This window comes from Hevea brasiliensis, chromosome 1, assembly GCF_030052815.1.
Source record: "Hevea brasiliensis isolate MT/VB/25A 57/8 chromosome 1, ASM3005281v1, whole genome shotgun sequence".
NCBI lineage: Eukaryota > Viridiplantae > Streptophyta > Magnoliopsida > Malpighiales > Euphorbiaceae > Hevea > Hevea brasiliensis.
The window spans coordinates 10,360,751-10,386,639 of NC_079493.1; the positions used below are offsets into that span (position 1 = coordinate 10,360,751).

The 25,889-nt window shown below is 37.9% G+C and overlaps 1 protein-coding gene across 1 annotated transcript; it reads right to left on the reverse strand.

Moving 5' to 3' along the window:
• Positions 1–630: 630 nt before the first annotated feature.
• On the reverse strand, positions 631–1,131 carry LOC131173340 (uncharacterized). Its single transcript, XM_058135790.1, has 2 exons — positions 1,031–1,131; positions 631–917 (listed from the first exon to the last, which is right to left on the reverse strand). Exons 1-2 carry the CDS (start codon positions 1,127–1,129, stop codon positions 687–689), a joined length of 330 nt encoding a protein of 109 aa, XP_057991773.1. The 5' UTR covers positions 1,130–1,131; the 3' UTR covers positions 631–686.
• Positions 1,132–25,889: the final 24,758 nt, after the last annotated feature.

The following is a 25,889-nucleotide window of genomic DNA, read 5'->3' on the forward strand; positions in this document are numbered from 1 at the left end:
ATATAAATGAAAACAAATATTTAAATCAGTCATGTGCCACAACCAGGTCTTCGTATATGTCGTCTCGGTCGAAGAACTCGATGTTCTCCCCCTTCTTGATGTTCTGCTGGATGACCTTGTGCATCTTTGGGTTGGCTAGCTTTCCCTTGATGTTGTCCCGATGATTCCCTCCCTACAGTATAATGCACAGCACTTTGTTCATGGTGTTCAAATAGACCTGCAGCAGATGGAATATGGCCTAAGGCACCAGACTGATATGGTGCAAAGTATTGTTCTGACCTATATCCACTAAATTGACCTAACGTATAGTGTGATGGATAAATGCTTGATGGTCTGCCAAATGGAGCAAATAAGCCGCTGAATGGTGTTTGCGGCTGTTGACTCTCAGTAAAGTCGAATGTGCTTCTGTTTTGCATTTGATTTTGATATGACATCCACTGTGCTGATGGGCCAGGCATTGATGGGGTAGCCATCCAACCAGTGTAATGAGTGGGGATAGTTGCTGAATATGATTGGAATATAGTGGATGGAGCAGGGTCAGACGGTGCAGGAGCCAAGGGAATAGGATCAGAATGATCAGGCGCTTATGTGATGCAGTAAGAGTGGAAAGAGATAGGTGGGGGCAAAGCATCATCGGGAGGAGAGGCTGGACGCACTGGATGTTGACGACGTCGAGCAGGACGTGATCAGTGTCGTGCTGATCTATGTGAGGGCTCAGGCTGGTTGATGGGTTGGTCCTCTTCTAATTCATCATTAAAGGTTGTTGCTTGAGGTGCGGACTGAGGAGGTAGCATTTGGCAAAGCCGACTTTCTTCCTCTAGAGCAATCATCATTTTTCTTAATGTATGTTTAACTTCAGCCACATTTCCTGTTGATGGGTTCTGTAATTTTAGCAAACAATCCTCAATTGCATCCTCCTGTAAAAATATGAAGTCCATGTATTATGTTACAGTTTGTGTTAAATACTATAATTAAAAATTATTATTACTAAGTATTTAATAATGAAAAAATATGTATTGTAAATGATTACCACACAACCAATGGCAGCTCCACTTATTGAGATCCAACGTCTTGCAACTCGACGATACCACTCCATATATTCAGAATGATGGTGGAGTGGTTGTGCCATTTCTTGCCTGTGAACAATGTAATTTTCTCGCCTATTCCAACGATTAATGTACGTCGCATGGTGGTGCGCCCAATTACTCTCACTAAATCGGAGAGTAATCTCATGTAACTCATCTGTTTGCATCGGTCGTCGTGGAATAGGTTGGGCCAAACCAAACTGCCTCATCACTCTATCAGGCTGGTGCCATTCAATAATATGGAAGCAAATTAATGGCACCACTGCCTTCCATATGGGACGGCCCTGTATGCACATGTCAGGCAGCTCATCCAACAATTCCTCATTATATGGTTCCCATGTAATCTGCAAGTGAATATGAGCAAAACATGAAGTATTAAATTTGCAAAACATAAAGTGATTATAAATATAGGAAAAAAATATAACACTATTTTAAGTCAGATTTTGAGAATTTTGATTTACATCTTCAGGTCGCATCCGATCAAGATTGTACCGAATTTGTTGTAGTACATGGGTTGTAACTTCAGTGATCTGTCATGTAACACCCTCATTATAGCAATTCCACACATTCTACTGTTCCAGTGACCGGTGTCGGTCTGGACAGCTAGAACGTCTGGAAAAATATTTAGACTAGAGTGAGGAGTCATAAATAACTCAAATAAGTGTAGCAATTCCACACATTCTACTGTTCCGGTGACCGGTGTCGGTCTGGATAGCTAGAACGTTTGGAAAAATATTTAGACTAGAGTGAGGAGTCATAAATAACTCAAATAAGTGTAAGAAAAATTAAGAAAAAATTTTAGAAATAAAATACAATTAAGTTAAATGAGCCGGGGCCCTAGCGATGGGTAATCTAGTGGGAAGTTGCGGTCCTCGCAGCTAGAAGCCCTAAACTCGGGAGAAAATTCATGAAATAATTTTTGAGACTCCAGAGAAGAGTCATTGAGGTTTCTATGGCATTAGAATGCCAGGAAAAGGATTAGAAAAATTTTTAGATTAGTACAGACGATTTTGGCTCGATAAGCCAAACGAAGGGCATTTTGATCATTTCGTCTTCAGAGATGATTTTGGCTGACTTGTCCAGTTAAGTAAATAATTATTATGACATAAAATATGAATAAATATTGCTAAAAATTTAATTAAAAATGAGTAAAAATGAAAAAAAAAAAAAGAAAAATGAAAGAAAAGTTTAATAATTACATCATGCTTGAGTAAGCATGATGCAATTAAAAGCTCTACACCAATCACCATGAGACAACCATTTAATGAACAAGTAAAAAGGAGATAAATGAGTAAAAAAAAAATGAAAAATCCATCTTCTTCTCCAGTATTCTCCCGTCCAACCCTCTCTTCTCCATTTCCTCTCAAATTCTTTCATTTTCCTATCATTAAAACACCATTTAAAGCTTCCAAATCATTACCTTCCTTCACAAAAATAGTTGGCAGCCTTGATAAACCTCCATAGCCAGCCATAAAACCCAAGGAAAGTGGGAAGAAAAGTGAAAGGAAAATCTGGTTGGCAGCCCCAAAGAGGTGAATCAAGTGTTGGGTTGATTAAAGGTTGCTTGGAGCTAGAAGAATAAGGTTAGTGCTAGAAATTCTCTTGGAATTTAAAATTTATGCAAGTTGATTTAGGGTTTGCTAAAATATGAAATTTTGTGTTGTGACTTGAATTTGATGATGTTGAGGTTGATTATTGACTATTAGAAGTGCTATAAATGTGAATTGAAGTTTGGAAGTTGGGTGGAATTGAAAATTGGGAGTGCTTCTCTTATGCAGGAAATTCGGACCTATGAGTCTAGGGTATTGTTTGACCTATAACTGAAGTTGTGTGACTCCAATTGGTATGAGGCCAATTGGAGGTGAAACTAGACTCAAAATGCCCCATTTTTCATGAAGAAACCCTGCCCAAATTCTGTCCATAAGTTGACCAATTTGCTGGTCCAATCCGGATATCCAAACACTGAACCCAGAAAAATGACCACACATGTTCATTTGGCCATAACTCTCTTTAGACAGGTCCAAATGACCTGAATTTTATACATTGGAAAGCTTAGACATAGTACTACAACTTTCATTGAGAACACCAAGCCCAGAAATGCTTCTAACCTAATGAAATTGTTGACTCAAATTAAGACACCAAACTGACCTGAACCATTCTACCCAGAATTTTCTGGACATAGACTACCCGACCAGTTTTGGCAAAATAGCCATAACTTGGCCTATAAAAATTTAAATGCAATGAAACAAATGGTAAAAGTTTTATAAGACATAGTTCTACAATATTTGTATTTTGACCAAAACCCAGAACCTAAAGGAATTAGGTCAAATGCTTAAAAGAACTTAGTACATCTAAACCTAGAAATTTACCCAATTTCATCTGAGCCCGGATTAGTTTTTATAGCATATCTTCCATTAGAAAACTCCATTTAGGATGAGCCATACCTTTTCAGAATCCTAAGACAGAGAGATCTAACTTTGTTTTAGAAACCTTCCTCAAATTATGAATGTAAGAATCCTAAAAATCCACTCGTACTCACTGACCTGAATCTGGACCCTGAAGACACAGGGTACTAGAGTCTAGGCCAATTAAATTGGTATAATAAATTCTACAAAACTTGAAAAATTGTGATTAAAAATTTTGAGTGACCATAAGACATAGGGAAATAAATTCTATGAAGAGCACTAGACCTAAATGTGACTGCAACTTGGTCAATAAAATTTGTAAGGTGTAATTACAAAATCTGCCTAGCTAAGGAACCAGAACTAGGAAATGAACCAGTTATGGTTATTTGACCATAACTTGAGCTACAAAACTCCAAATGGAGTGATTCAAAAAAGGAAATTAAACTAGATACATAAAGGAACAACTTTCATGAAGAAAGATTAGCCAAATTCTCACTTTAGCATAGACCAATGAAATAGTAAACATAGGACATAAAAACTGAAAATTTAGAAATACTTTTAGAAGGCTTTGAATTGCAATCAATGCCAACAAATTTAGAACAAAAAATGTGGGATCTTAGTGCAATTGGAATTAACACACCTATTATATATGAAAAGTCAATAATTTGAGTGAATAGTAATGTGTGAATAGTAACCTTAAAGACATAAGAAATAATAAAAGAAATTAAAGAAGTCATTATGAGTAATGTATAAATATATATTGTAATTGGTGAATTTGAATGACTTAATGAATACCAAAAATTTTGTAATTGAGACTTATACTCCCAACACCAATGTAGTTCATAATATATTAGCAATACAACTTGAAGTATGAAATGTACCTTACATGAATAGATTGTTAAATGAATAAATGTGATAAAAGTGTCATTTGGGATTTAGGTTCCCATCAAGAGAGAAAGGAAAGATGTTTTGAATTTGAATGATAGATCAAATGAATGTGAATTGTGATCAATATGAATAATGTAAGGAATGTATGAATATTATGATGAATGTATAAATTATGGAATTTGTCATGAAATAATGAAGTCATAAAACACAATATATTAATATTTAATGATATTATGTGCTCTTGTATTGCCTAGACATGTGTGTCAGATTGGATAGATTGGCATGCCAATAGGGTATTGTTTTAGCAGTACTGCGAAAGACTTTATGCATGTATTCATGGCTTTATGCCCGCATTCATGGCTTTATGCCCGCATTCATGGCTTTATGCCTGCACTCATGGCTTAATGCCCGATTATGTGATATCATGGCTTTTTAGCCATACTGACTGCATACGTGGTATGACGGCCTGCGTCCCATGGTATGACGGCCTGAGGCACCGCGGTGTCTAGTGCCAACGACCCGTTATCCAGTTTAGTCAGCCTGTCGTAGGTTACTTGGGCAGTCTAATTTATTAAAATAAGTTACGAATATTAGCAATTAAAAATGCTAGAAAGTAAATAAATGAGAAGAAGTTTTTAAGTAAATTAAATTAGTTCTAAAAATTTTAAATATTACGAAATGATTGTAAACAACTTAGAAAGTATCAAGGAAGTGATAAAAAGACTAGTAGAAAAATTATAACTTAAATAACAATATAAATATGACTTTCATAAGAATATAAGTATAAGTATAAATTTTATATTTATTTGTACATTATATAAGTGACTATTGTAAACTTATGACAGAAGAGATTCTAGAGAGCAACATAAATGACGAAAAATATACTGTATGGCAAATTTCATATGAACCCAGTAAAATTCTTGAGTATAGAAAATATGCTCCAATTATTTTTATTTGTATACATTATTTCCTTGTTATATTATTGCACCACTAAGCAGCAATGCTTAGCGCGATAGATTTGTTTTCTCGTGCAGGTACTGAAGTTAAAGCCCAGCGAATACTAAACAGAGATTTTAGAGTTCTGATTTGCAGAGCGTTCAAGGTTGTCACCTCCTCAGCAATGCATGTAGATAGGGCTCACATTAAGCATTTTTGTGTATTTTATTTATTTCTTATATTGTAATGTAAATTAGCAAATTGTAATTAATTTGTATATCATGTAAATTAAGGATTTATGTAATTATTGCAAATCATGTAAATTAATGCAAATTTGAGAATTTTGCTATAAGAATGGAGCATGAATGAATTTGTACAAATGAGTATAAATTTGAATTACATAATGATTTTTCAAATGATGATATGAGTATGGATGAGATTATACTTAGAAAATATTGGTGAATTTTCAAACAGGTGAATAGTAAAACACGTCAAACGAAAATAAAATAGGAAAAACTCCGTTAGTTTCTCCGTTGAAAAATAATCGATATTAAATATAACGAGAACAAAATTTTTAAAGAAATAAAGTAAGATAAGTTAGGGTGCTCCGGCACCGAATGTAGCACGCTTTGCTCGGCTACACTGTAGTCGGGTGAGGGGTGTTACATGTCGAGCTCTACTCCACCTATTAGTTGATAAGAAAATTTAAAATATTGTGCAATAAAAATCAATTTTTTGATTGTTTAATGGAAAAAAAATATAAATTTAGTTACATACCTAGCACTTAGGGGTGCATCATGAGGTGCCGATGGATCTCTTATTGATGGAGAGATTATTTTAAATCTCTCCCAAGCCTAGATTTGCAATATGAACAGGGGTCCTGAAATCTCCTTTGCTTCAGTAACTGCAACATGACAAAGCTCACGATAAAGGAAGGCTAAGCAAGCTCCACCCCAACTGTATGTCGCAGCTTCCCTCAAGTCTTCTTATAGGGGTAGGAACATCAAGTTCACATGTGAGTTTGCCTTGTCGGGAAATATCAAACTGATGAGTCGTAATATGAATGCTCTTGCATGCCATAACACTGTTAAATCATCAGCTTCATGTGGAATAGCTCCAAATTTTAATGTATGTCCTCGAATCATTTCTGGAGGTGGTCTAGCTCCCAACAAGAGCTCACAAACTTCTGGCCATTCGGCTCGTGACATTCTAATTACTGGAGAACCATGTATTGGCAATCCGGTGATAATGCCAACATCTTAAAGATTGATTGTGCACTCCCCAATTGGCATCATAAATGTATGAGTTTTCGGTCGCCATCACTCTACAAAGGCACTAATAAGGTGCCAGTCAAGGGGAAAAAATCCTAATCTAGCAATTCCAATAAATCCAGAATCGTGGGGATGAGGAACAATTCGGTCATCAATGTCAGCATGCAATATGTTCCCCTGCCTTCTACACGTAAGCACCTCATGCTCCATTGTACCAGTCCAAATCCCTTCAGAACGGTGTTGTGACTGGAGTCGTAGAAGCTCTGGATCAATTGGACCTGGCACAATGTAATCTCTTCTTGTTTGTTGATTAGCCATACCTATTCATTATATGAAATATACATTTTCATTTTGTATTTTAACAGGTAAAACAATGCACATATTTTCCTTATACAGTAAATAATACATGAATGGTAAAAAAAAAAATTTAATACACGTATTAAATGGTATAAATAAAAATTTCTCATTCAATGCATTAATTAATAAGTCTACATTACATAGTCAATGCAAAGATAAAAGTACATCATCATTTACTACATCAACATTGTTTACTACATCAACTAATTAGGTCAGTCTGACTATTTGATTTACAGGACATGATCTAATTAGCTCGTCATAAGGATCTTTCTCCAATGTGTAGTCGATTTTAGGTAAACAGGGCTTTACCAGAGTATGTTTCTTACTATCACACATTTTTATACCACTCGCCCGACACATTGTCCTTGTAGCTACCCAACTAGCATATTCTCTGACAAATCCTTTAAGAAGTAGTAAATATGATGGGGTACAGTTAGCTTCTAATTTTTGTCATACACTGTCAAGTATACCTTTATCCTGGACACAACTAAAAGCTGACTTTAAAGCCAAATATCTAGGTTTATTTGTTAATAGCTCTCCTTCCCATATGATTTGTTGAATTAGCCCATTTACCCTTATCATATGCTTAACAATGCAGAGTAGGTAATCTCCTGTAGTTGATGGTGTTACTTCCATAGGTAGATTAATCAAATTCCTAATTAAACCATGTACTCTTGCCCGCTATTGTTGACTGACAATTCTTTTCGGAGTGCGCATTATACGAGCCATTATTTTATCTAAGACATAAACAAAAGAGAGCATAAATAAATATATATGAAATAAATCATAATGCAGTAATTATATTAAATAATGCAATAATTTAAGATAAAATTGAAAAGTACGTAACCTAACAACACGGGGGTAATAATACACATAAAATGAAAACATAATAATGAAAACTGTGTCCAACAATGTATGATAATAATACAAAGTATTTGAAAATAGTGTCCTTCAATGGATTTTAGACGGATCCCCTCTTTTTTGAATCACCATCCAATCCATTTCATTCGTCTTCCTTAAAGAAGTTGGTCTTCCTTTAGACCTTTCTGATTTGGGTCAGGTACAAGGATTGAATCCTTGTCTGTTGGCCAATCATCATGATGTCCAAGTGCATGAAACTGCCACTCATAGCACTTAAGTGTTCGTTCCAATGTATAATAATTTGAAACGTATTGCTCATAATTGATTGACATTCATTGGCATGCTGCTATGACATGAGAACATGGAATACGTATCTCTTGAAACTTCTTCCATGTGCATGTCCTCTCATCAAGTTTGACGATGTGCTTGTCCCCTGTAACACCCTCCCGGTAGCAACTCCGTACATTCTACTGTTCCGGTGACCGGTGTCGGTCCGGACAGCTAGAACGTCCGGAAAGAATATTTAAACAAAAGTGAGGAACCAAAATTAACTCAAATATTAATAAGAAAAACTTAGTAAAAATTTTAGAAATAAAATACAACCAAGTCAAATGAGCCGGTGCCCAAGCGATGGGTAATCAGAGGGAAGTTGCGGTTCTCGCAACGAGGAGCCCTAGACCCGGGGGAAAAATTATAAAATAATTTTTGGGACTCCATAGAAGGGTTATTGAGGTTCCCATGGCATTAGAATGCCAAGAAAATACCTAGAAAAATTTTTCAATCAGATGCCAATTTTGACCCGTTAAGCCAAACGGAGGGCATTTTGGTCATTTCGCCTTCAGAGGTGATTTTTGGCCGACTTGTCCAATTGAGTAAATAAATATTGTGACATAAAATATGAATTAATGTTGATGAAAAATTTATTAAAAATGAGAAATGAAAATAAGAAAACAAAAGTAAGAAGAAAAGTAAGTAAATGGGAATTGTGACATCATAATTATGTCATTTAAAAATGGTCCACCAATCACCATATAACAAAGATACTTAAAACAAAATAAAGAGGCTGAAAATTGAAGAAAACAAATTCATCTTCTTCCCTTGGACCAACAAGCCAAAACCTCCTCCTTTCCTCCCTCCATTGATGTTCAATCAAGCAAGCTTAATTTCTTACTTTGTTTCACCACAAAACCCTAACCTCTCTTCATTAAAATTTTACCCCACACCTTAAACAACTTTTTGGCAGCCTAGAAAGTGAAGGAAAGTGAAGTTTAGAGTTGGGAAAAATCTGCCCTATTCAAGGTTAGTGCATTAGATACTTAAAACTCTTTATTTTTATGATTTGTAACTTGAATTGAGTAAGAATTGTAACTAAAATGAACAAGAATTATGTGTATACATACTATGAATTTTCAGCAGCCCTTGTGAAGGAATTATTTTGATTGTTTTGATGGACTTAGAGTGAACTAGAGCTTATGTTTAAAGTGTATACATATACATATACAAAGATTGAAGGAGTTAAATAAGGAATTTGTGAAAACTCATATGGGAATTAGGGTTTTGAGAAGTGAAAAATTGACTTGGCTTAGGAAATTGTTAGAGAACATTTTAATGGTCAATTAGTGACCATTTTAGGTAAGTTGACCACAATTTGGACTGAAAAATAGTATGGCAAAGTGAAGGTGTAGACTGCCCTAGGACAGCAGCAATGGACTGAGATTTCAGTCCAATTACACAGCCATAACTTTGGCTGTGTTAGTCCAATTGGTGTTTGGCCAATTGGACATGAAACTAGGCTTATAATGACACATTTTTGCTGAAGAAACCATGCCCAAAAGACCAAAGCAAGAGGACCAAAAGTTGGCCCCAATCCGGATACCCTGCAACTGATTCTGCAGAATGACCAAATGAACAGTATTTGGCCATAACTCACCGTAGATTTGGTCAATTGACCTGAAATTTTTACAACAACAAGTTAAGACATAGACAAACAACTTTCATGAAGAAATCTACCCCAAATTATGGTCAGAACCTAACCCAAATGGCAGTGGCAGTCACTGTTCATGTTACTGTAGATATGGTCAATTCTGCAGATTGGCAATCCGGCCAGCTATAGTTTTTAGACCATATCTGGAGCTACAAAACTCCAAATGGAGTGATTCAAAAAAGGAAATTCAACTAGACAAAATAAGGAACAACTTTCATGTTTGCCATTTCTTCAAATTCCCACTACAACAGGGCCCAATAGAACAGTAAAGTTGGGTCACAAACACTGAAATTTCTGCCCTCTTAGATTTAAGTTGAGAAATGGAAATGGAGACCAATCCCAACAAGTTTTAAAAGCAAAATGTGGTATGTTGGGAGTGCCAAAGTCAATGTACATATTTTCTATCCAAAAGTCAACATTTTTGTTGACCAATGAGGTGAATAGTGACACCAAAAACTTGAAATTCACAAATTGAAGAATTTAAAAGTTTCAAATGCCCTAGTATACCTAACAAGATTGGTTTGGATAGTTTGGCATGCCAATAGGGTTCAATTAGCAGTACTGCATATGGCAATATGCCATTCTGTGATTTCATGGCTTTTAGCCATTCTGACTTTGCATTGAGATTTGGCCTTGTGCCTGAGATTATTCTGACTTGGTAGGCTCATTACACCTGCCGAGATGCATATGTGACCGATGGTGTGTGGCGAGGTACGATACCCAAGGCGGTTACGTTATCCACCCAATGCCTAGTGTAGGTTACTTGGGGCAACCAAATGAATAAAAGTGGACAAAGTAAATGATATACAAATACCAAACAAATAAAACATATACATTCACTACACATTTAATTTCTTGCTATTTTCTTTTATTATATTATTGCACTACTAAGCATTATTGCTTAGCGCGTTGCTTTTGCCACGCGTAGGTACTGGAGATACAGATCGTGAGCCCAGAGACCACGTGAGGTGAGTCCATCCTGCACTGCACGATGTCCGTGTCACCTCAACTTACGTAGTGCATTGGTAGGACACTAGGTGTCATTTTGACATTTTGTAACTTAATTTTGATTTTCTCATATGTAATTAAACTTGTGTAATGTATATTGAGGTTTATGTAAATTATGAAAATTGTATTTGTGAATGGAAAAGTAAATGGTTATTTATGATTTATATGTGATCATCACATGTGATGGATGATTGAGAATTGAAATTGAAATGTTGAGATCTTGATATTGAGTTTTGTGATGATATTGGAGTTGAGAATGAATGAATTTGTTTATTGGAAGTGTTTTTCACATGTTCAAGAACTGCTTTTCTCCATTTTTAGCCGGTACTGCGGATTTTCTTTAAAATTTAACCTCAAATAAATTATGATTTCAATAAATGACTTAAATAAGTTATATTTTACAAGTTATATTCAAAATTATGCTGTAAATTAATTAGGGTATATTAGAGTGTGCCGGTACACCGTGTGGCATTACTTACTCGGGTATACTGTACACGGGTACGGGGTGTCACATTTAGTGGTATCAGAGCACGGTTTAGGCGTTTCTGGGCCTAGATTGAGTCCATACCATGCATTGCATTTGTAAGAGTCGAGGTGACACTAATGCAGATCTGTTTGTTTTTTCTTATTTTGAATAGGATATGGACCCTTCATCACAGAGCAATGAGGAGGAAGTGGAGAGTCATGCTCCACTGCAGCCGAATGAGGCGGGGTAGGGAGAACCTACTCCACCAGCTCAAGCGAGCACCTTTCGGCCTCCACGTGCCATGTTCCAAAGAAATGGCCGACTTCTTTAGACAAATGGCCGGGTAATGCCAGCACCACCACCACCACCACCTCCACGGAAATCCCACCGAAAGGCTAAGAAAGTTTGGAGTTGTGGACTTCTATGGCAAGAGAGAAGATGACTCTGTGCGGTAGAATTGGTTGAGCAGGCAGGCGAGTTCTAAAATAACTCCACCGCACTCCGAGCAAAACCCGAAGTGCCATATCTTTGTTGCAAGGCGATGCATATGAGTGGTGGGACACCGTGTCCGATGAAGTGCACGGAAGTCAGAACTTGGGACTTCTTTCTCTCGGAATTCAAGAAGAAATATGTGGCATCTTGTATACGGAAGAGAGAAGAAGAGAGTCTATTAACCTTAGGCAGAGACAGCTGTCAGTGGCCGAATATGAGAAAGAATTTGTTCGATTAAGCCGCTATGGAAGGGAGATAGTCCCTAATGAAGCTGAAAGATGTAAGAGATTTGAAGAGGGACTAAATGATAACATCAAGATTCGGCTCACTGCCTTGGGAATTACAGAATTTACTAAGTTAGTGGAAGCTGCAATAAAGGTTGAAAAAGTAAGAATCAGTGAGCAGACCAGAAGGGAGAGACAGCAGAAGAGGGGACCGGGTCAGTCTAGTTCAGCCCCTGCATTTGGGAAGAAGTTCAAGGGTCCTCCTGCACAGAGTTCAGGTCAGCCACAAGGTCAGGGTCACCTCGGGGCCGTGCCACGATTCACCCCTAGGAGAGGTCACCACACCATCGGTGGGCGCTCTCTAGGGATGGGGTTCAGGACCAGCCCAGATCTTCTGCATGTCCACCGCACTGAAGTGGCATAAGGAGTGTTGGAGAGTGACGGTGCTCGCTTGAGGTGTGGGTCAGAGCATCGTTGAAGAACTCCCACGCAGAACTACTACAGCTGCTCCAACACAAGCAGACAGACCTGCTCCTGCACCACAAAGGGGTAGAAGGTCTGGTAAATCCGAAGCTGTGGGACCATCTCAGAGGCCTACATCTGAGCCAGTAGAGAGGCCAGATAACAGACCACCTGCCAAAGCCTATGCCCTGAGAGCTCAGGAGGAGCAAGATGCCCCGGACGTCATCAGGGGTACGTTCTCCCTCTACACTACACCTGTGCATGCATTGGTGGATCCAGGATCCACTCATTCATACATCTGCATCAACCTACCCATAGAAAGGGGGATACTAGTAGGGGAGAGTGACCAAGACATTCTGGTCACTAATCCATTGGGCCACAGTGTAGTAGTGAACAAAGTATACAAGGGTTGCCCGTTAAAGATTCAGGGGTATGAATTCTTGGCAGACCTGATTGAGTTGCCCTTCCATGACTTTGACGTGATATTGGGAATGGACTGGTTGTCACGTCATCAGGCAATAGTTGATTGCAAATTGAAGAGAATTTCTTTGAAAACTCCTGAGGGTAATGAGATCACAGTTGTGGGGGAAAGGACAGATTTCTTGTCCAATGTCATCTCAAATGATTGCAAGAAGAATGATGAGAAAAGGTGTGAAGCCTACCTAGCACATGTGTTGGATACTAGGCGTGCTAAGCCAAACCTCGAGTGACATACCCACAGAAGAGACTTCCCAGGTATTTCTGAAGAGTTGCTGGTTTGCCACCGTAAAGGGAAGTTGAATTTGCTATTGAGACAACTGCCGATCAAAGACCCATTTCCATTGCTCCTTATAGGATGGCACCCAGAATTGAGGAGTTGAAAACTCGATTGCAAGAGTTACTTGATAAAGGGGTTCATACGCCCGATGTGTCACCATGGGGAGCTCCAGGTCTTTGTTGTAAAAAGAAGGATGGGACTTTGAGGCTTTGCATTGATTAACGGCGATTGAATAAAGTGGATGAAGAACAAATATCCGTTGCCTAGAATTGATGATCTGTTTGATCGGTTGAAGGGAGCAGAGTATTTTCTAAGATTGATCTCGAATCGTATCATCAATTGAGGGTGAAGGATGCAGATGTGCCAAAGATCGCATTCAGACCCGATATGGGCATTATGAGTTCCTAGTGATGCCCTTTGGCTTAACAAATGCACCAGCAGCATTCATGAACCTTATGAACCGTATCTTCCATCCACACTTAGATCGGTTCGTAGTGGTCTTTATTGATGATATTTTGGTGTATTCCAAGACCAGGGAAGAACATGATGAGCATTTGAGGATTGTTCAACAAACCCTGAGAGAAAAGGAACTGTATGCTAAGTTGTCCAAGTGTGACTTTTGGCTGAATGAGATTGCATTCCTTGGACACATAGTGTCACCGATGGGATTAGGTGGATCCCAAGAAAATAGAAGCGATGATGGAATGGAAGCCTCCCGAAATACAATCAAGTCGAAGTTTCTTGCGGCTAGCTGGGTATTACAGGAGATTTATAAACGGATTTTCCTTAATAGCCGCTCCAATGACCAAGTTGTTACACAAGAATGTCGATTTGTTGGAATGACAAGTGTCGCACCAGTTTTGAGAAGTTGAAGGCTATGTTGTGAGGCAGTGTGCAGCACAGTGTCGAGAAAGGACTTCGTGGTCTCTGGTGATGCCTCTCATAATGGGTTAGGGTGTGTATTGATGCAAGAGGGAAAGGTGGTCGCTTATGCTTCCGGCGAGATAAGGCCACATGAGCAGAATTACCCTACCCATGATCTAGAGCTTGCAGCAATTATCTTATGATCAAGATATGGAGGCATTACTTGTATGGTGAAAAGTGCTACATTTACACGTACTACAAAAGCACAAATATTTGCCAACCCGTAAGGAGCTCAACCTTAGACAGAGGCGATGGATTGAGTTCTGAAGGACTATGACTGTAATTGACTACCATCACAGGAAGGCAAATGTAGTTGCTGATGCTTTGAGCATAAAATCCATGACAGCTTTGAGATCATTGAATGCCCGTCTATCTTTGGTTCGAGATGGAGCTATTTTGGCTGAGTTACAAGTGAGGCCAACCCTGTTACAGCAGATTTTAGATGGGCAGAAGACAGATGAGAAGCTAATGGCTATAGTGAGCAAGATCTCAGAGGGAAAAGCAACTGACTATGACGTGAAAGTGGATGGGTGTCTGTATTACAAAGGAAGACTGTGTGTACCAGATGATGGGGAATTGAAGGCCAGTATTCTAAAAGAGGCACACACCAGTGTATATGCTATGCACCCAGGAAGTACAAAGATGTACCATGATCCAAGCTTGATATTGGTGGCACAGTATGAAGAGAGATATAGGTGACTATGTGACTAAATGCTTGACATGTCAGCAAGTCAAGGCAGAACATCAAGTTCCATCAGGTTTGCTATAGCCTATACGCATACCTGGATGGAAATGGGATCGGGTCACCATGGATTTTGTAAGTGGTCTACCTCTCACCCGGAAGAAACATGATGCAGCATGGGTAATAGTGGATAGATTGACAAAGTCAGCACACTTTCTGCCAGTTAGGATTGACTACTCACTAGAGAGGTTAGCAGAATTGTATATCAGTGAGATAGTTAGACTGCATGGAATTCCACTTTCCATCATATCTGATCGAGACCCAAGGTTTACATCGAGATTTTGGAAGAAGTTGCATGAATCCTTGGGTACACAACTCCATTTCAGCACAGCTTTCCATCCTCAAACGGATGGGCAATCAGAAAGAGTAATCCAGGTAAACAATTGAAACCAATGAAATTGATACAAATATTGAATTAAAATGATAATAATAACATGAAATATATGTCAGGTCCTTGAGGATATGCTGAGGAGTTGTGTCATTGAATTTGAGGGAAGTTGGGATAGATACCTCCCAGCGCGAATTTGCATACAACAATAGCTACCAAGCTAGCATCCAAATGGCCCCATATGAAGCAATCGTATGGGAGAAAATGTAGAACTCGGTGTCTTTGGACTGAATTGGGTGAAGACAAGCGGTAGGGCTGACACAGTGAAACAGACTGAGGAGAAAGTGAAACTAATCAAAGCTAATCTGAAGGTTGCCTCGGACAGACAGAAATCTTTTGCCGACCTGAAGAGAAAAGAAATAGAATATGCGGTTGGCGACAAAGTGTTCCTCAAGGTGTCACCGTGGAAGAAGGTATTGAGGTTTGGAAGAAAAGGTAAGTTGAGCCCTAGGTTCATTGGCCCATATGAAGTCATTGAACGTGTGGGTCCAGTGGCCTATAGGCTAGCTTTACCACCAGAGCTGGACAAGATCCACAATGTGTTCCACGTGTCCATGCTCAGAAGATACCGCTCAGATCCTTCACATGTCATCTCCAGGGAAGAAATTGAAATACAGCCGGATTTGACATACGAAGAAGAACCTCTACGGATCCTGGCTCGGGAAGTAAAAGAATTGAGGAACAAGCAGATTCCATTGGTGAAAGTACTTTGGAGGCACCACAACACCGAGGAGGCAACTTGGGAAAGTGAAGAGACGATGAGGCAACAGTTCCCTCAACTGTTTGCATCAGGTAAATTTCGAGGACGAAATTTAAATTAGAGGGGAAGAGTTGTAACACCCTCCCAGTAGCAACTCCGTACATTCTACTGTTCCGGTGACCGGTGTCGGTCCGGACAGCTAGAACGTCCGGAAAGAATATTTAAACTAAAGTGAGGAACCAAAATTAACTCAAATATTAATAAGAAAAACTTAGTAAAAATTTTAGAAATAAAATACAACCAAGTCAAATGAGCCGGTGCCCAAGCGATGGGTAATCAGAGGGAAGTTGCAGTTCTCGCAACGAGGAGCCCTAGACCCAGGGGAAAAATTATAAAATAATTTTTGGGACTCCAGAGAAGGGTTATTGAGGTTCCCATGGCATTAGAATGCCAAGAAAATACCTAGAAAAATTTTTCAATCGGTACAGCCAATTTTGACCCGTTAAGCCAAACGGAGGGCATTTTGGTCATTTCGCCTTCAGAGGTGATTTTTGGCCGACTTGTCCAATTGAGTAAATAAATATTGTGACATAAAATATGAATTAATGTTGATGAAAAATTTATTAAAAATGAGAAATGAAAATAAGAAAACAAAAGTAAGAAGAAAAGTAAGTAAACGGGAATTGTGACATCATAATTATGTCATTTAAAAATGGTCCACCAATCACCATATAACAAAGATACTTAAAACAAAATAAAGAGGCTGAAAATTGAAGAAAACAAATTCATCTTCTTCCCTTGGACCAACCAGCCGAAACCTCCTCCTTTCCTCCCTCCATTGATGTTCAATCAAGCAAGCTTAATTTCTTACTTTGTTTCACCACAAAACCCTAACCTCTCTTCATTAAAATTTTACCCCACACCTTAAACAACTTTTTGGCAGCCTAGAAAGTGAAGGAAAGTGAAGTTTAGAGTTGGGAAAAATCTGCCCTATTCAAGGTTAGTGCATTAGATACTTAAAACTCTTTATTTTTATGATTTGTAACTTGAATTTAGTAAGAATTGTAATTAAAATGAACAAGAATTATGTGTATACATACTATGAATTTTCGGCAGCCCTTGTGAAGGAATTATTTTGATTGTTTTGATGGACTTAGAGTGAACTAGAGCTTATGTTTAAAGTGTATACATATACATATACAAAGATTGAAGGAGTTAAATAAGGAATTTGTGAAAACTCATATGGGAATTAGGGTTTTGAGAAGTGAAAAATTGACTTGGCTTAGGAAATTGTTAGAGAACATTTTAATGGTCAATTAGTGACCATTTTAGGTAAGTTGACCACAATTTGGACTGAAAAATAGTATGGCAAAGTGAAGGTGTAGGCTGCCCTAGGACAGCAGCAATGGACTGAAATTTCAGTCCAATTACACAGCCATAACTTTGGCTGTGTTAGTCCAATTGGTGTTTGGCCAATTGGACATGAAACTAGGCTTATAATGGCACATTTTTGCTGAAGAAACCATGCCCAAAAGACCAAAGCAAGAGGACCAAAAGTTGGCCCCAATCCGGATACCCTGCAACTGATTTTGCAGAATGACCAAATGAACAGTAACTGTTCATTTGGCCATAACTCACTGTAGATTTGGTCAATTGACCTGAAATTTTTACAGCAACAAGTTAAGACATAGACAAACAACTTTCATGAAGAAACCTACCCCAAATTATGGCCAGAACCTAACCCAAATGGCAGTGGCAGTCACTGTTCATGTTACTGTAGATATGGTCAATTCTGCAGATTGGCAATCCGGCCAGCTGTAGTTTTTGAACCATATCTGGAGCTACAAAACTCCAAATGGAGTGATTCAAAAAAGGAAATTCAACTAGACAAAATAAGGAACAACTTTCATGTTTGCCATTTCTTCAAATTCCCACTGCAACAGGGCCCAATAGAACAGTAAAGTTGGGTCACAAACACTGAAATTTCTGCCCTCTTAGATTTAAGTTGAGAAATGGAAATGGAGACCAATCCCAACAAGTTTTAAAAGCAAAATGTGGTATGTTGGGAGTGTCAAAGTCAATGTACATATTTTCTATCCAAAAGTCAACATTTTTGTTGACCAATGAGGTGAATAGTGACACCAAAAACTTGAAATTCACAAATTGAAGAATTTAAAAGTTTCAAATGCCCTAGTATACCTAACAAGATTGGTTTGGATAGTTTGGCATGCCAATAGGGTTCAATTAGCAGTACTGCATATGGCAATATGCCATTCTGTGATTTCATGGCTTTTAGCCATTCTGACTTTGCATTAAGATTTGGCTTTGTGCCTGAGATTATTTACAGCTTGGTAGCTGTTTTGTTGCACACCGAGAGATGCATATGTGACCGATGGTGTGACGGCCCGAGGTACTAGATACCCAGTGCCAGTTTACCCGTTATCCAGTCCAGTCGTCTAGTGTAGGTTACTTGGGGCAACCAAATGAATAAAAGTGGACAAAGTAAATGATATACAAATACCAAACAAATAAAACATATACATTCACTACACATTTAATTTATTGCTATTTTCTTTTATTATATTATTGCACCACTAAGCATTATTGCTTAGCGTTGCTTTGCCACGCAGCGTGAGTGCTGGAGATACAGATCATGAGCCCAGTAGACCATAGACTGGGTGAGTCCATCCTGCAGCTTTGCACAGTGTCCGTGTCACCTCAACTTCTGCAGTGCATTGGTAGGACACTAGGTGTCATTTTGACATTTTATAACTTAATTTTGATTTTCTCATATGTAATTAAACTTGTGTAATGTATATTGAGGTTTATGTAAATTATGAAAATTGTATTTGTGAATGGAAAAGTAAATGGTTATTTATGATTTATATGTGATCATCACATGTGATGGATGATTGAGAATTGAAATTGAAATGTTGAGATCTTGATATTGAGTTTTGTGATGATATTGGAGTTGAGAATGAATGAATTTGTTTATTGGAAGTGTTTTTCACAGGTTCCGAAGAACTGTTTTCTCCATTTTTAGCCGGTACTCTGCCGGATTTTCTTTAAAAATTTACGAAACCTCAAATAAATTATGATTTCAATAAATGACTTAAATGAGTTATATTTTACAAGTTATATTCAAAATTGTGCTGTAAATTAATTAGGGTATATTAGAGTGTGCCGGTACACCGTGTGGCATTACTTACTCGGGTATACTGTACACGGGTAAGGGGTGTCACATCCCCAGTTCTATCCTTCCAAAATTCACCACAATCGCGATTAAACAATCGAACATTAAGTGAGTTTGCTTCATTCAAATTTTCAATTAAAATTTGACGACATGCCGGGGTTAAGTTGAAGCCCAAATGCAATTGTTCGCGGAAGGTCGTGCGGCGTGTGTCAAAATATTGGACACATTGGAAAAATATTTTCTCTACCATTACAGTTATTGGTAGTGCACGAATCCCCTTAAGCATTCCATTAACTGACTCAACGGTATTGGTTATCATGGAGCCATACCTTTTTCCTCCATCATGAGAACGTGTCCATTTCTCCAATGGTATATTTCTGGCCAATTCAAACGTATCTAGATGCTCGCTCTTAATTGTGTCCATGGCATCATAAAATTTTTTTTTCTGAATTTGGTGAGCTATTAATAAAAAAATGTCAATTTTTTTATTATATCACATTGAAAATGCAATTAATGTTTGCAAAAATAATATTCTTTGGCAAAAACTAACCTGCCTTTCGGAGAGCTTCTTTCATGTCAGGATTTTTAAACTTCGTGTTATAATTGCTCAGTATGTGTCTTAAGCAGTATCGATGATGTCCATTAGGAGGCTGCCACCAATCTTGCTGCATTGCTTTTTTTATGGCAATATGTCTGTCTGATATAACATAAATATCAGAACGATCAGTCACAAACACCTGTAAACAAGACATGAACCAATCCCAATTTCTTGTATTTTCACAATCAACTATTGCCCATGCAATAGGAAAAATATGGTTATTGCCGTCCAGTCCCGTAGCACAAAATAAACACCCTTTGTACTTTCCATATAAAAATGTGGAGTCTATAAAAACAACTAGCCGACTGTGCTTGAAACCTTCAATTGTTTATTTGAACGCCCAAAACATCCTATCGAAAACCCGATTCTCGGGTTTTAATTTATTATTAACAAATAGAGGGTCATCTTCAATCAAGAACGAAGAATCGGGGTTGTGTTTGCACACAGTAAGCATGAATTGACGCAATCTTGCAAAAGATTCCTTCCAACCACCAAATATCTTAACAACTGCATCGTGTCTAGCCTTCCACATCTTCCGATATGTAACAACCCAAAAATTTAAAATAATAATAATAATAAATAAATAAATTAATTAATTAAAGTTAATTTAGTAAATGAGAATAAAATAATTAAAATTTTCTAGACTGTATTTATTTTATTATTATTAGAAGTTTATCAAATTTTAACATAATAAAAAAATTATCTTGGACCTAATCGTAAACCCTTGAAAAGTTGGGAGACTAATAGGGTAATTAGAAGTAAAACAATAAAAAAAAAAAAAAACTGCAAAACTTAAAAAAAACGCAGCAGCCCTCCCATTCTCTCTCCCCGACTCCACTCTCCCCCTCATTTTCTCCCTCCCTTTTTTGTCCAAGTGGCGCCGGTCTTGAAGGTACCGTCGGCCTTCCCCAGTGTCGGAGCAACCACCAGACAGCGGCAGCATCGAGCAGGAAGCAGCAGAAAGAGAGAGAAGGAGAGAGGAAAGAGAGGAGAGAGGGAGAGCGCGCGGTAGGGGCTCGACTTCGTGGCGTCGCCCCGGCCGACTCCGGCGGCCATTTCCGGTGATTTCAAGTGCCACAGACTCCCAAGATGATGAACTTTCAGATGAGACCGATGGCACGCCGTTTGGTGGCCGGAGGAAAGAGAACCGACGAGGGAAAGTTGGAAGAAAATCATATGGGTTTCTCGGTTTTCGACCACTTTTCCGGTGATCTGACCGTCGGATCGGAAATCCGAGGCCACCAATGGACTTAGGACGACGAGATCTTCGAGATAGGACTGGTCCCGCTCCGATCGGACACAGTTTGAAAAAGGCGATAATCGGACGGTCCAGATCGCTTGGTGAGATTTTTGAACTTTTTTGATTCCCAAAATTTAAAAATAAATTTAGGATAATTATTAACAAAATTTGGACTTCATTTAGGTGTGATCGGATCGAGGATGGGTCACCGGCGCTAGGACCGCATTTTCAGCCAGATCCGGCTGCCCGGCAGCCTGTCTCAGAACGTGATCAATATTACAGTCAATCCTAGAATTTTCAGGCATTCTGGACGCGTTCCAGGTTTCAGAATTGGCACAGGTAAACCCGAACTCCAAGTTGCTCATTTTCGACTAATATCGATTTAGAATAAAATTCATAAAATATTCGTGGATGATCGAAAAATTATAATTCCTTTTGCAATAGTCTTGTAATATTATTAAGGACCGCGGGGCGAAATTTTAGAATTTTTAGAGCTTGTTTGAGTGGATTTTTGTAAAATGTCAATTATAGGGACTAAAACGTAATTTTTAAGATTTTGAGTATTGTCTGTTGGGGTAGGCCCAGGAGGGGCCTTGTGATATGCTTGAGTTGTGATTGTGTGATTGGCAGATATAGAAGTGTATTTTGAGCCTTTTTGCAGGTTGAATAGGTCCTAGGTATAGGGAAACTCTGCGATTCAGGCATAAATTAAAGGTCTATTGCCTCTTTAGAGTTTTATCTTAACTTAGTACTAATAAATTTATAATTTAATTATAAGGTGATCGAGGTCACTATTTTTACGCATCCAGCACTCTGATAGTCATCGATTGTCTTGTGAGTAAAATATTAATTTTAATTGTAATTTCGATATTATTATATGTTCAAGCATGTCCATGCATTACTTATATATGTATATTTATGTAGTTAAATTCTAGGCACGATTTATGTTGCATTCATAACTGTTTAAGTGCCATGGATGTTGTTGTGGTAATTCGGAGCAGTGTGCGTGCGTTGGCGTGCGTGTGATGTGGTGTTGGCTATGGATAGGACGGGTAGACACGACTTGAGATCTTCGCTGGGAGCTGGTCCTTCGGGGTAGACACGGCTTGAGTTCTTCGCTGGGACCCCGATTTGGTTATTAAGTGGAAGTCCGAGCTGAGTTCTTCGCTGGCACAGGTTGGATTTAAGAGAGCTGTATAGGGGATCAGCTCCCATATATTTATGATTTGACATTACTGGGTGCGTGAGTGCTCCAAATTACCTTTTTATTGTTATGATGTGAAAATTATTGCTGATGTTGCATTTCACTCTACAGGGTGCATTAGCTTTAGATAGTTATAGAGATTATGGTTAAAATTGATATTTTACTCTCTGAGTCGAATGCTCACTCCTGTTCACCATATTTTTCCAGGCTACAAGAGGAGACATTTTTCAGAATAACCTGTCCCTTTCCTCTCAGGTTATGAAAAGATTACTTAATTGTATTATTATTCTCTAAATTTGTAATTTAGGACTCCGCATGTGCTAGTAGTAGTATTAAGCCTGTCAGGGACTGTATGAATTCAAGTTTTCATATTAATAAATGAAAAGAAAAAATTTTATGAGTTTTAAATTGTTATAAATGAGGTACTTGAGGTTGAGCTGGCTCCCTAATTTTTGTTTCTGATAATTTCTGGGCTAAGTTGGCCCGAAATAAAAATTTTAACAGTTTAATTTAAATTATTTTTATATGCATATTGGGCCTAAATTGTGGGCTTGGTTATGGGTTGAGGAATAGTTAGGCTTACTACAGGCCTCGGGGGCTTTAGGCTGGCCCAGGTCCTAGTGCTGGTCCGGCCCATAGGTTGGGTCGTGACAAAGTTGGTATCAGAGCTTAGGCTCTAGATTCATGGGAAAGAATATGCTTGGGAGTGTAAATGGAGTCTTGTTAGGATGCTACATGCGGAGTATAGGATTCTGTTTCGTCTTTTCTGTAATTCTTTGTTTCTAGATTCTGCGTTATACCTCGGGAAATATAAGAGTACTTCAATTAGTGTCTTGATTTTCGTGGAGTACACAGAAATGTGAAATAGAGTTAGTAGACATGTGAGGTCTATCATGAGGATACGTACTCCAAGAAATGCTATGTTTCTATCTTTATGGGTTTAAATGGTGTGCCCATTTTGTGTAAGGCACTACTACATAAAGGTGAGTCTTGAAAGTACAGTTGCCCTAGATAAGGATGAGGATACCACTGCTGGCAGTCATCAGTGGATGACCCAGTCAGAATAAGTTTATGATAATAGAAAATTCAAGAGATATAAGAAATTGGAAGACCTAGTCTGTCAGGACGTATCGTAGTAACTATACAATGTTCTCGATGTCTGCTCTGTAAGCTGCAGATTACAGCATTGACATGAGATTATTGTGTAGAACTGCGTGCATCCCCGTGGTGCTCCATAATGAGGGTGTTTGCGAATGGCCTCTATTTTGGTACAGTAATACCAGAACAGAGTACTATATCTGCAGAGGAGTTGGGAACTCCTGGTTAAGAGTCTAGAGTTAGAATATTGAAAGGTCACAGTTGGGTGATAACTAGAGTCAGTGACTCAGTTACCCTAGCATGAGCTAGAGTTACAGTAAGAGTTGCCATCAGACCAGAGGTTTCAGACTAGTTGCAAAGTAAAGGTGACACCTATAGAGTGAGACCATCTAGTCTTCGGTATGGAATTTGGATGGTTTTTGCAGTATGACAAACATTTTGCTTTGAGCTTAGTGAGAATAGTATACCTTGTGTGTATCAGTATGGAATAAAGTACAACCCTACTACCTAGAGAAGGTCGAAACTATGAATTGATGATTTACAGAGCTATGATATGATAAGAGAGACATTAGTTTGACATGGTTTTGGACAAGGTGGTAAATGTAGTACCTTTGTTACAGCAAGTTAGGGTATAGTCCTATCTTTTCAGAAGGGATCAAAGGTTATTGCTAATAATGGTGACCAACAAAATAGTGCCCCAGATGGTACTGTAGAGTGTGGTAGAGAGTAGTTGGCTCGGGTATCCTGCAGAGGATACAAGTTCCATTATAGGAATTATATATAATCAGATCACGAGGGATGTAAATCCTTTGAATTGGATGACGGATTTGGGTGCCCGGAATCTTAAGTTGTGGCTAATTGAGTAAACATGGAAAATAATAATAATAATAATAATAATAATAATAATAATAATAATAATAATAATAATAATAATAATAATAATAATAATAATAATGATAACAAATAAATAAAATTACTACAGAATCAGTTCTCGAGGTAGTAAGGGTATTATGTAAGCTAAAGGATAAGAATAGAAATCATACGATAAAGGTATGACAGCAATTTCCTGGGTTCCTTTTTAACTTCATATTGTTCAAAACAATAGTATAATCTAATTTTAACAGTATTAAGAGTAATAAATTAGCGAAGATAAATCACAGAAGGCCAATGGATAGAGAAAGTGCAGAATGAAGGTTTGGACAATTGATTGCAGATGCAATATAATCTAAATGCTAGTGGAAGTACTAGCTAGAGTGGTCAAAGGACCAAATCTGAGTATACAGGACATATGATAACGATAGAGACTCTGAAAGATATAGTAGCAAGTACAGCTGTTATGTTAGGAAGAAGAATGGAACCAGGGATAGAATAGTCAAGTTCTATTTTGGGTAAGACAAAGGAAATAAATGAAAGGACAACCTAAAGAGCGCATAATAAAAGGAACAAAGTTAAGATATAGAGTAGGCTAAGTGTTATTCTTGGCAAGGAGAATGACAAGGATGGAAAACCCAAAATGGGACCACTTTAGTGAGAACAGTGATGGAGGTATGGAATACAATAATAATAAGTAAATGCTAGAAGGTGTGCGATGGTATTGCGGACTACCTAATTAGGTAGAGAAAAAGAAGTTAGTAAGTAGTAAGTTGAATAAAAGTTAATCTAAGGGATCAAATAGGTATGATGAGTGGAAAGAATTATAGATAATGACACATAGGCTTTAGGTTAGACCTTTGAGATAGTGAGAAGGTAGTTAGAGGTTCGTTATGAAGTCAGACAAACATTTTTAGTGTAATCAACAGAATCACTTTGTAGTGAAGCAATAACGACAGGACAACAGTAGGGATAGAACGAAAAGTGACAAGTCTGGGTGGTTATAAATCACTAGAAAGTTCAAGGATCAAATTAATGACCATAGATAAGGGTGGAATTGGTGCTGGAAGAATCTATTAGTGAGAGAAATCTTTCAGAATTCAACAAAAGTTAAGGGCACAATATAAACGATGATAGATATGAATCATAGGTTGAGTATAAGTAAAGTTAATAAATTATAAAAATATTATGTCAGGAAGGACAATGGTACGGTAAAGGATTTATGTAGATGATATCTTATAGGTAGAGCACAATTGTGCTAGGAGATGATGAAATTTTGAGAGAAAAACCAAGAAACATAGGTTAAACATTATTATATGGACAATCGAGCGTAGTTGAATATAAGAGAATATTTTTCTTTCTTTCTTTTCAAGTTTAGCTCGTGTTTTTGATTCTAGAGCGTTATATAAGGAACAGAGACTGAGGCAAGGGGACCTAGTTATTTGAGATTTTGATAGGCACCAATTCATATACAATTTCCTGATATGAGAATGACAGTAAGTGCATACTTAGTGTTAAGTATGAAAGGACGATCAGAGTAATGACAGGAGTTAAATTGAGTTAGCTACTAAAGCTTGCAACTATTTTAAACTATGAGCTGGAGAGAATACTAATTGTGAATGAGTTACAGCGAATGAGATTGTTGCTAATAGGAAAAGTTGAGGCTGACGTTTGGAAAGCTATGGGCAATATATGTGATTATATTAAGGAGAATGAACACGTGAAGTATTTTGTTT

What these genes read in the sequence shown, in the direction of transcription:
- LOC131173340 (XM_058135790.1), bottom strand. Translation starts at nt 1,129, where the DNA reads ATGGCACAACCACTCCACCATCATTCTGAATATATGGAGTGGTATCGT. An exon ending in GAGCTGCCATTGGTTGTGTG is followed by an intron (nt 918 to 1,030) that starts GTAATCATTTAC and finishes ATATTTTTACAG; the next exon opens with GAGGATGCAATTGAGGATTG.